This window comes from Condylura cristata, unplaced genomic scaffold (assembly GCF_000260355.1).
Source record: "Condylura cristata isolate star-nosed mole 26May11 unplaced genomic scaffold, ConCri1.0 scaffold00015, whole genome shotgun sequence".
In the NCBI taxonomy this organism is placed as follows: domain Eukaryota; kingdom Metazoa; phylum Chordata; class Mammalia; order Eulipotyphla; family Talpidae; genus Condylura; species Condylura cristata.
In genome coordinates this window covers 46,448,956-46,461,684 of record NW_004567116.1, presented here as the reverse complement: position 1 = coordinate 46,461,684, position 12,729 = coordinate 46,448,956, and the positions used below count along the sequence as shown (strand labels likewise).

At 37.5% G+C, this 12,729-nt stretch overlaps 1 protein-coding gene across 11 annotated transcripts in view; it reads left to right on the top strand.

Moving 5' to 3' along the window:
- DLG2 (discs, large homolog 2 (Drosophila)) overlaps positions 1 to 12,729 on the top strand; it is a 1,159,995-nt gene that overhangs the window by 986,316 nt on the left and 160,950 nt on the right. For all 11 annotated transcript variants that reach the window (XM_012725352.1, XM_012725350.1, XM_012725354.1 and 8 more), the window contains one exon: positions 7,418 to 7,532. In XM_012725352.1, coding sequence (XP_012580806.1) covers positions 7,418 to 7,532 — 115 coding nt within the window. The remainder of the gene's footprint in view (positions 1 to 7,417; positions 7,533 to 12,729) is intronic.

Sequence of the window (12,729 nt, the reverse complement as noted above, 5' to 3'; positions counted from 1 at the left end):
ATAGTGGGGAAATACTGAATGAGGCTGGGGCTATAAGATGTGGATTCAAATCTTAGCTTTGCTGTGTGACCTTGAACAAATTGACTAGCCTTTCTGAGTCTCCAGTTTCTTAGAGTTCTTCCAATATTGCTCCTTCTTGTCTAGGAATTGCGGGTCATCCCTAACACCAAATAATGTGTATATATGTATTTCTCAAGAATCAGATAGATACTTGTACTCCTTCAGTCAACCTGAATACTTCTAGAGCCAGATGGCTTTATTTCTTTCTCTGCCCTGGTCTATAATTAGGCGAGAATGTAAACCTTTTCAGTGGGCAAGATCTAGTGATTATTATTGCAGAAAAATAAAAAACATTATTATTTTAGCTTCTAGCTCAATAATTTTAATATTAAAAGAGAGAACAGGCAAATCCATCAGATTTAATATTTGTATTTGCTAAGAAAGCTTTTTTTATCTGGCTGGATGTTGTCCTAAGCACTGTGTATTAAGTCGGAAAGCAGAGCTCTGGAACCTTCCTCTGAGTCACATCAATTAAACTTCAGACTGTGCATCCCGACTCTGAGCCTTTTACCCATTCTCCCTACAAAATTTTTAGAGATAATAACGATTGAAAGATAGACTCTAACAATATCAGAAGTTTCTACTTTCCCCTCTGAGGTTTATACTTATTCTCTCATGTTTGATGTCTGATGTGACTTTATTTTCACAGCCAAGATAGAAATCAAATACCACAGCCATTGAGACAAATTTCAGATACTGAGGAAATATTTTCTAGACAGATAGGAATTTAAAAATATATATATTTGAATAAACTCTTTCATCATTTAATATAATACTACTCAGTATATCAAACAATTTTATATCTGCTTCTTCATTTCTTACAGCAATTTTGTGCTTGCCCCCATTTCATAATAAGGAGTATAAAGCTTCAAGAGATTATTTTTTTCCACTTATTGGGCAACTAACCTGTTCTTGGCACTCATTATTACCACTTACAAATGCTGTTGTATTTCATTTTCAATCTGACGAGCAAGTGGTGTTTTCTATCCTACAGTTGAGAAAACCAAGATTTCCCTGGGTTGAATATGTACAAAAGCATACCATGAGTCAGGAGTGAACCCAAAGTTCAACCTTGAATCATTTATTTCAGAGCCTTGAAAAATAACTTACACCAGGCTATGCCCAATCACCTGAATACACAGTCTTTGCCTAATTCAGTTTCTATGCTAACCCCATTTTGCAATAATCCTGATAACCAAAGAAAATCAACCTTTATGAACCCATAAAACAAAGTTTGCATGAAGCTAAATTGAAATTTGAAATGTCTAATTTTCAAAGTTTTCCACATAAAGTATGAAATAGCTGGTTGGGGATTCAGACCATTGTTTGCCTACAAAATTCACTCATTTCACACATTTAAGATTCCAAATCATTTGCCTGCAACTTCTTTAAAGCTTCTCCAGTCAAGCTGCACAGAAAATTGTTCTAGTCAAAACAAATGATCCCAATTCAAGAAGAAGGGGAGGAGGAGGAGGGAAAGAGAACACACCTTAATTCAGCGTGTTTTTGAAATTTATTCTAAAAGATTTGATCTACTTCATAGTACTTCTGGCAAAGTAAAACATCAATTTTCTTTCCCTGTACTCTTTATTTAGTTCACCCAATTCAGCAAATATTTATGTTAGTTTTAGTTAACTGGTAAGTATGTGTCACATTCTGTTCTAAGTGTAGAGATAAAGCACAATGTATGACAATGGCTTGGCTTCACAGTGTTTATAACTCAGTCACTAATGCTCAGTACTAGAGATATCGAAGGATCAGTACATCTGCCTTCACGGAACACAGAAAAGATAGCAGAGTGATTCTGCTGTCCAGGATTCTTGGTTAAAGCTGGATTCTAGTGAACTGAGTTGTAGGTCTGTTTGTCTCTTGCTCACCTCTCTGTCTCTGTGTGTGCATGTATATGTCTAGATGTGTTCTTTCCTTGTCTTTCTGTCCCTGTCTTTTACACACACACACACACACACACAGCAGTTTGGGTGGGAAATAAAGTAGACAAATCTGTTAATTTTTTGCAGTGGAAAATTCCATGTCACTACTCCAACTGAGATATGAGCTAAGTCAGGGATCCACTGACAGTCCAGAGCTCTCTTGATGGCATGTGACTGTTCTGATGTGTATAGGGGAGGGAAACCAGTCTCTAATATAATCCACAAAGACAGCCCCTTTCCCAGCATAACTACTTGAAGAGTACCAAGGGCTTAAGATAAAGGGTATCCCCAAAGGCTGATGAGACCAAGTGGGACCCTTCTAGGCCTATCTGGCTTTGAATTCCAAGGATAACTAAGAATGGAAGAATGATGAAATGGGAGCATGGATTATTTTCTGAGATTCATGTAAATCAAGTTATTGTTTGCACCATCATACAAAAGAATTCTGATGGAGTATTGCATTCATCCAAGATTCAAGTCCAGCAATTTTGATTCCAGAATACTGCTTTGAAACCTTGCTTTTCTTCTCATGCTCTCAGTAACCACATTGTCTTTCATGAATTTTTACCTGCCTCCTTTTCTCCACTGTTAACATGGATCTGACTGTACTGGCTTCTTCCATAAAGATATTGAACTGTCATCTAGAAAGTACTTGATACTTGATGTGGTAGGCAGGAGTTTCAGTACAGGTTGTGGAGGAATTCACAGAGGCTGAGAGGTTAGAAGTAAAGCAGTTTCATTGAAAATACTTTCCAAGGACAGAAAGGACAGGTGTCAAATCGATGGCATGTCCCAGGACATGAACTAGGATCTAGTGTTCTATGTTTCCTTTGCCTTGCAATTCCTTCTAATTGTCAGTCAGCCTGTTCTGCTTCCCATTCTGTCTCTGATGAGTCCTCTCACAGCCCCTGCACCTCTGTCCTGTACCCCAATCCTGTATGCATAAATAAATAAATCTTTAAAAAAAAAAATGACTGGAGAATTAACAGTTGTTCACCACTATCTGACCCTGGATCAGTGATTACATACTGAGGCAAGAATATAAACTGTTCCTCCCCCATATTCAGATAAACAGGATCATGTCCCCATCATCTGTTTCCCATTGACTTTTTCCAGGTCCCATTGAAACTGAATTCTTTTAATGATTCTGCCAATTTCCTCATTCTTTTTTCATTCATTCATTTGTTCATTCATTCATTCATCAAATGTTAATTCCAGGAACAGTGAGACGTGGCTTCTGCCCTCACAGGACTCAGTGTCATGAGGGAGATGGGCACCTGCATAGGTAACTGCAATGGTATGATAAATGCACTAAAATAGCGCAATGAGCAAATAAGGTGAAGGTTGGCCCAGATTAGATGTTTCAGGGGAGACAGTTGACGGTGGTGCTTCAAGTTTATCACAAAAGAGGGAACATCAGAGTTATAAAAGAAGGTGTCTTGAGAACAGATGGGGGTTTTGAGGTTCTTAGGGACCATGTGGTATTTACAAGTGGCAGTGTGGAGCCGGGTCATAGAAGCAGAGAGCGCCTGCGCTGTGCCGGAAACCAGGTCACTTTTCTCTTTGATGACTTGCGAAGCTTTCACTGGTCGTTGAACTATGGTGTTCTACTCACCTTCCCTAGAGGTGCACATGGAAACCAAAAATCCCTGTTTGTAACCACATAAGCCTGGGTGGACTAAATATTTACCAAAATGGGAATCGTTATATTCCAGTGAAAAGTATGGAGTATGGTTAATGTATTAAGGAACATGATATTGATGTGTTTAGGAGAAAGTAAGTGAAGATACCATTACATGATTAGAAAGGGAGAAAAATGTGTTGCAATAATAAGTAGTTATGATTTCATACGTGTGTGGGTATATGTGTATGTATATGCACACATACACACATGCTTTTATATATATATATATATTCAGATATATTAAGAAGTATCTGTGAAGCCTGGCAAACAGCTATACATGTACCTCTAGGGTAAATGGTAGGGAAAGAGCAGCAAAAGAAAAGATTGGGGGGGGGGAGAGAAAACACAAGAGGACCTCTCAATTTTTATTCTGTATCATCCAAATTTCTCCATAATTGTGGACTTCGTTTTGAAATAGTCCCCATGAAACACTAAGCAGTATCTGCCATGTGGCAGTCATAAATATTAATTATTTTAGGATGGCAAGAAAATGTCACTTACTCAAAATGATTTAAACCTGCACTGAGCATCAAATCAAGGGTTATAAATAAGTGCTTTCTCTTGCTGCTAAAATGGGATGAAGTAAAGACATTATGGTCAATAGGTTTTAGGTTAAACATGCTTTCTGCTTCTATAATAATCATTAGGATTTAATTATTCAAAGCTAAGTTTTGAACAGGAAGTCTTCCAAAGCTAGATAACATCAGCCTTCTCTTAAGTACTTGAAATTTCCCATTCACTACTATGGCTTTATCTTAAGAATATTAAGCATTTAAAATATTTAATATTCAGAGGTCATTGTCTATTGATCAGTGAAAATGAAGGTCAGATCTTTTATGAATTCCCACCCCACCATTTCAGAAAATTGTATCCATCCAATAAATATTCATTAAATTAAACTTAAATTTAATTTTGTTAAACTCCCTCTAACACTCTATAAGTAGGACATCTTTTATTATATTCACTTAGCCATTTTTATTTTTATGAAAAGTTATGGATATATTGAATTGAAAGTCAATTTTTCTGAAATGTAGTATAGACCTCTATTAAAATTCTTCGTGATAATTTTCTCTGTAATTTAAATAACCTCTTATAATTTGAATTAACATTTTTATATTTATCTTATAGATAAACTGGATCTTTCCTATGAGATTTTCTTAAAGTAAGACACTTGTGCAAAGATAACAGAACAATTTGTTATCATGTATATTGAAATTTGAGAACCCATTTTTTTAGGTACTGATTGTGTTAATAAGTATTTTCAACCTGCCTCTACTTTCTTCATTTTTACTGGGTTATCATAAAGCAAAAATAATCGTTGTATGGAGAAATGTGATATAATACCTGAAGTTCCTTGATCTTTTAAGATTGACATATTAACTTTGAATGTTTCCAAATGTATTTCATATGAGAGCGTTCTCTAACCTATGTTCTACTCTGACCTCTGGTGAACCTGATTTAAATGTTGCATATGTTAGAGTAGATGAAGTATAGTATGTGGAAATTTTATGTTAAATGTATAGGGGAGAGTTGAGGTATGACCCAGTGGTCAGCTCCTAGCAACCCCTTGGCAGAAAATCTTAGTAAAATTAAGTAATTTTTTGCACATTTTTTCTGTAAACAATTAGTTCTCTAGTCTGTCAGGTAATTGGGAAATCACCTCAACCCTAATAGCATTGATAATTCCATGGCTTTTAGGTGTTTGTCCTATCTTTTTCAAATAAAAAGGTTTTTTTTTTTTTTAGATATATATGTAGATCACATGCAGTTGTAAAAAATAAAGCAGGGAGATCTTTATGTGTTCTTTTTAGTTTTTTCAAGTGTAGATTGCATTCTGTAAAACTGTAGCATATTATCACAACCAGAATGTTATTCAAGTATAAGTGTGATATAGTTAATTCTGTTATCATAAATACAGGTACCTATATATACTACCACTGTCTAAACAGAATGTACTTCCTTTCCCAAGAAGATATTATGTATTGTCCTTGTTTCTTTTCTTCATCATCGTTCATATTCATGCAGTATTTGATTTCTCCCCTAAGGTGTAGTCCCCATAATTTTCCCACCTCTACAGCATTCAGTTGAGCCACCATCATAGTCCCTTGTGCTCTTCCCTCCCCTGTCTTCACCCCTCTTCCTGCCCCAACCCTGTTTTATGCTTCAGATCTATGATTTGCCAGCAAATTGTGTCTTTTTTTCTAATTCTTTGTTCAGGTTCCCAATATTCTTCCTCTATTGATACCATCTGATATTCCTCTTTTCCCTTCTGACTTATTTTGCTTAGCATAATCCCTTCTAGCACCATCCATGTTGCTGCAAGTGGTACGAATTTATCTTTTCTGATCCCTGAGTTGTAGTCCATTGTGCATGTAAACCACATCTTGATCCAGTCATCTCTTTCAGGGCATTTGGGTTTTTTCCTTATCTTGGCTTTTTTAAATAGTGTAGCAATGAACATAGGAATCCAGTTTCCCTTTGAGTTAGTGTATTTGTGTTCTTTGGGTAGATTCCCAGGAGTGGAATATCTGGGTCATGTGGTTGATCCACTTTTAGGGTTTTAAGAGCCCTCCACAGTTTTCCAAAGTGACTGGACATTTTGCATTCACACCAGCAGTGAAAGAAGGTCCCTTTTCTCCACATCCTTGTCAGCATTTATTGTTACTGGCTTTTTTGTTTGTTTTTTAAAATATTTATTTATGCAAACAGAACTGGGGTACAGGCCAGAGGTGCAGGGTTGGTGAGAGGATTCACCAGAGACAGTGGGGAGCAGGACAGGCCTCATGACAAAGAACACTGCTGAGGGGAGCAGCGGGCAGGTCAGGAGAAGTCTGCCATGCCATGTGGTCACCTCCCGGGGTGGGGATAAAACTCACGAGGAACTGGCTTTAGCTTCTCAATGCTGTGCTTAACCCGCTGTGCCACCAGGGAGGTTACCTGCTTTTTTTTATGTGTGCCATTCTTACTAGTGTGAGGTAGTAACCCATTGTGGTTTTGACTGGCAATTCCCTGGTTATAAATGATGTTGAGAATTTTTGATGTGCCTGTTGGCCATTTGCATTTCTTCTTTTGAGAAATAACTGTTTGTTTAACTTTTCTCCCCACTATTTGACTAGGTTGTCTGCTTTGCTTTTGTTGTGTTAGCTCTTTGTAGCTCTTTGATATCAACCCCCTATCAAATGTGAGGTGTGCAGATATTTTCTCCCACTCAGTAGGGTGTCACCTCACTTGGTTTCTATCTCTTTTGCTGTGCAGAAGCTTTTAGTTTGATGCAGCCCTGTCTCTTTTTCTTCTCCTTCATTTTCTTTGCTTCTGAATATGAGTTCTCAAAGGTGTTTCTGAGGTGGAAGTCATGGAGTGTTTTGCCAGTTTTTCTTCTACATATTTTATGGTTTCATAAGCCATTTGGTTTCTTTATCCATCCTGACTTGATTTTTGTGTACGTGTGTAGCCCATTTATAACCCACCCAACTACTCCCTCATGAACTTTTCACATAATGAGGCTTTGATGGCATTTTTTTTTTTTTAGTTATGTTTTGGAAAGTAACTGATTTGGCTTTTATTATACTCTTGTGAATAACTGCAAAATAATGCTAAACAAACATACATTCTTGAATAGTGTGTCTCCCTGTTGCTTGGCAAGGGAACCAACAGGAAGGATGAAGCGAAGCCTTGGTTATGCTGCATGTCTAGCTCTCTGAAGATACAGAACCAAATCTGCCAATTTTCCTTCTATTCCCAGATTACGCTCGATTTGAGGCCAAAATCCATGACCTACGAGAGCAGATGATGAACCACAGCATGAGTTCCGGGTCCGGGTCCCTGCGAACCAATCAGAAGCGCTCCCTCTATGTCAGGTAGGCAACTGATGTTTCTTACTGTGATCTGCATTTTGTGAATAATCCAGTTTGAGGAGATAAAGGCAATACCATGTATCAGTGGAACATGTGTTCATATTAACCCATTCTCGTCAATACATCCCCATGTGGTCAAAGGTACAGTTCTTAGTACGGGTTGCAGTAAAAATAATGAGAAGAAACATTTTCAGTTCTTATTTATCTTAAGTTGCATATGTAGATGAAAGCCTTGGACAACTGACCATCATCCAAATAGAAAATCTATCTGTATCACCTCCTGGTCTGCTTGTTGTCTATATTCCATTAACTTTGGGGTTCTGTTAATGGACTCTGTTTTGAAACCAGTTATCTTACAAAAGTAAATGCATTGGGTTTCTTCCAACAAGGTTTAGTGAAATGATTTTCTTCTGTGGCATCTCATTACCACAATTTCTGAGGCTACAGAATTATTTATTCTTTGTCTGATAAAACTAATTAATTTCTGGGGTGTGGAGGGATGACTAATTGAAGTTTGAATGCCTTCCAGTCTTTCATCTCTAACTCATCTTGAGTAAGATCCATCAGCACTCAACTATAACATTCACTTCTTCTTAGCACAAGCCACCTACTTCCCTTCAAAATATCCCTTTTCTGTGTTGAGTATATTTTTAAAAGTAATAAAAGTATTAATTGCCAAAGGAGAAAAGTGATGTCTAATTAATGGTTAAAATGAATCCTTACATCAGTGGAGGGCTACAGCCATCCTCGCTGTATTGTTCGCTCACCACTTTGCCTCAATATCTAGTCTAACTGCACCTAAGGTTATATCCTCCTCACCTGAAGTTTTACAGTCTTTTCCTGGCATAGACACAGATTATAAATACTAATTTATGTACTTTAATTGAGTTGTCCTGTTGATTCCACGTAGAAAGTTACCTTTTTTGGGTCTCGGGTAGTTACAGCATGGCCAAGAAGGGAGCTGGACTCTAGGAGTCACAGATACCCAAGGGCCTTGGTTTGCTGATCCTTGGTTTGCTGTCAGAGTCCCTGCTTATACCAATATCTCAGGAGTTCTGTAATTACCAACTTTTTAAAAAATCAAAATACTGATATTCCAAATTTTTCCAGCTGCATTTCAGTAGACCATTTTGATACACTTCAGTGTAACCTGTGAAACTATTCAGAACCACTCTAGAACATGTCATGTAATGATGCCACAGTTACAGAAAGTGACTGTTACTGTTCTCCTTTCTTGTATTACACTGTTGATCTTTGTGATGTAAAACGTTACTGAAGTAACATTTTGGGTTACTGGGGTAGCAAATTGGCAAAAGTCAGTTGGGTTAATTAAGCTAATCATTTAATACAAATTAGATGAAGGTAGATTAAAACTGGAGTGAAAATGACCATATTGTTTGTATCTTGCTAAAAAGAATATGTTAAAATGTTAATGTACTAGAAGTTTGCTAAAAATGTATTGATAATAACTTAGACCTTTTAAATCAGCTGTGGAAGATTAGGGAATTTAAGTGAGGTAATATAACATTATGTGAAACTAATAGACTGATTTGAAAGAATAATGTTAATCGAATCAAATCTTTATTCTCTAAAGTAGTAAATAAAAGTGCAATGTACAAAAGATATGGAGACTAAAGAGAATAAAGAATGTTATCTTAACATTTTAGTAGTTGTAGATTGCATTGAAAGGAAACCTGCTTTTTATATGAGACTTAAAAATAGCTGACACTTCAGAGGAAATTATCCAAAGAATTTCTCTGCAATATTCAAAATGGTATTTGATTCCCATTGTTTAATTATTAATGCTCTTTTTTTGTATATAGAAAGCTGACCTCAGCATCTAATAACTCTTAGAGGCATAGAATTAATTGGAAGAGTTACAAGTCATGCATCAAGTAAATGCAGAGGGAAAGATCTTATATATCCCCTGATCTTGTTCCTTGGTCTCATGAAATGTGATAAAAGACACTCCGTACTCCCTCAAAAAAAAAAAAAAAAAGCAAAAAAATTAAATGAATTAGCAAGGTCTAAGAGAAATCCTTCCTAAAAATGACGTGGTAAATTTGTACCTTTATCATTTTGAGGGGTGTTTTTATACCAGTTTTAGCTATGGGATTTTCATAGAGATGCTCACTTTGTCTAGACTGCTTCAATAGGACCACTACCAGCTGGTTGTACTTATTTTAGAAAATCAACTAGTTGCTCTCTCAAAATAAATTGGTAGCAGGGTTTTTCTGGTTATATAAATATCAGATGAGGAACATGCCTCTTTAATCTGAGAGTGACATGCTGGAGTATTTTCCTCTTCATTCTGCTTAGCTTTATATAACTCCAGGATAGAAGTTACCTTAGCTATCACAGATCTACTGTTTCATTTATAGAAAAGAAAACAGGTCCTGAAGGAAAGGGCTTCACTGGTGGTGTGCAACCATCCCAGGCATGCAGGCTCACAGTGGATTCAAGCAAACAAAACAGAATCTTGGGGCCCTCCCTGGTGGCGCAGCGGGTTAAAGCACAGCACTGAGAATCTAAAGCCGCTTCCGCATGAGTTCAACTCCTGCCTGCCCCGGAGGTGACCACATGGCGTGGCAGACCTCTCCTAACCCTCCCACTGCTCCCCTCAGCAGTGTGCTTCGTTGATCTGCCTGTTCTGCTCCCCACTCTGTCTCTGGTGAAGCCTCTCACTGCCCCTGCACCTCTGGCCTGTACCCCAGTTCTGTATGCACAAATACATAAATCATTTAAAAAAAAAAAAAAGAAAGAAAGAAAGAAACAGAATCTTGGCACACTCTAGGTATATCTGACATGCCTTTGTTACTGACCAGAGGACCAGATACACAGGCTGACCAGTGGGCAGGGAGCAGGCAGGCAGCAACAGTGCCTCCTTGCCCCTGAGATCCCTTGCTTCCTGGTCTGGGGTGTCCATATTTATAGATGCATGTGCCTTATGTTTGTGCTCTTAAGCGCTTTTTTGCAATAACACAGGAGGAAAACAAAGCTGCAGTTGTTGGCTACAGAGTCTGGTGGTGAAAGAGCCTGAGTTACCCCATGTTCCTTCCATTAGGGACTCCAGAGTCTTGGATGGCAGAGTCAGCTCTCCAACCTCCCAGTCCCAGACTTCCCCCAGAACCCCTTTGTAGCCCAGGGGCTCAGCCGATGTGGCTGTCACACCACATATTGACTGCTGACTGTACGTAGCAGTGTTTCCCAGGCTACATCTGTCAGCACGGTACCAGCCTCCTAGACAAAGGAAAAGATTAGAGAGCAAAGAGATTCAAACATAAACCTCTTTGGAGTTTTTACACAGAACAAACTGTATTATAGGGCATGCAGGATTTTTTCAGTATTCATATTTTTCCATAATGCCAAAACCTAAACTAGAAAACAAGCATCCCCTTTATTTATTTATTTAATAAACAATCCAGCTGCCTTCGAATATTTGTACCACAAAATCATCCTTCCCCTTGTAGTTACTTCCTTTTCTTCCCTAGAGACACATAACACACACCATCTGCCACACTCTCCCACTCTTCTACCTTCACACACACACACTGCAGAATCTGAGAGGGTGCCCCTTCTTGGAATTGTAGAATCTGGCCTCATTTTCCAAACGGAAAGGATCTGCCCAGGTGATACCAATTTGTTTGCCTGCAAAATACTGAAGGGCAGGAAGGCAAGGGAGCAAGCATGCTGAGCCAGTGTTTTAAATTTAAGTCACCCCGCCATATTTTCCAATCTAGTTGTATTTTTTCCATGCTTTTAGCCATTGTGTAAGGTGCATTAAGTGCTCTGGTAGAGCTGTACAAGCAGAGCTGTCCCTGGTGATAATACTGTACCTTTTCTTTATAAATGACTTGGACATATTTGGTTTAATGGGACTTTTTGGATGGTGTTTTTCTTGCATTGTGAAGCATTTATTATAGTTGTAAAAATGAAAAATTAAATAAAAAAATTGAGTAAGATTTTTCCAATGCTCTCCATATGTTACATTAGGAATTTTTTAGGCACAGATATACTTAAGCTCCTGGAATATAGATTTTATTGCATGTACTTGATGACTCTTTATATGGGAAGACCAAGGCCTTCTTTCCTCTGAAATATATTCTTACCTTCTTAGTGGTAAAACACCCCTGTAACACAGAGCAAGGGTTTTCCAGCTACTGATATAGCCAACTGTTACTAAGAAAGGGTCAGAGATATAGGGGCTTTACATCACCCAAAGTATAGATACCTAAAACGATTCTTACTTTTGATATCAATAGCAACAGAGCCCAGGAAACTAGTAGAAAGAAAAAACTGGTAAGTCTACCAGTGAAGAGTAAGAGGTCACAGGAAAGAATGTAAATAAGAAAATTGGTCTATGTTAATTTGTTAATAAAAGATTGTGATTTTGAGTGTTCAAATAAATAACCTCTCTGTTGTTAATTTGGGTTTAAAAATCAATTGCTGTGACTTATTTATATATATTCACCAAGCATTTTCGTGAATGTAAATTCTATGCCAGGACTTGTAATTTGGTTGTTCATATGCAGAGAAATCTCATCCAGACTTTTCACTCTAATGCCATCTTGCTGGATGGACTCTCTACATATTTATTTTAAACTGGTAACTCAAACTTTCTGCTTCCTAAAACAGTTTCTGCTTCCAAGGTTATCACTAATACACCTAGTTCTGTCCCAGCCCTATTGTTTAACATAAGACTTGCTTACATTGATTCATTAGCACTTTTATTCTTTTCTCAGAAAACATGTATTTCATACATATTCCTACAAAGTAGCAGTCTGTATAGACTTTAAAGATACAGAGATGAATAATCAGCTCTCCTTCCCACATAATCTCAGAATCCATGTCTGCAGGTGATTTGGATTGTGCACGTCATTGCTGTAACTATCATTTCCTCATAACTCTTGTGCCATGTGCCTTGGAATCATTATTCTGTTTTAATCTTTACTACATGCCTATATGACTTCCTACAGTGAAATATGCCTAGAACCCTTATCTATTAAAATAGCAATCACTCTGGTCTTTATTAAAGCTCCTGGAGATGGAACTACCCTTCCATATCGGATATGCAAATCCCAGTTAATGTCTTCATTTTACCATCTCCTTAGTACCTTATGCACAGTACTCAGGATAAAGTATGCTTGGTAAATATTTGTGGAATGAATGAATTCCTAGACTCTCTTTTGCTATTATAGAT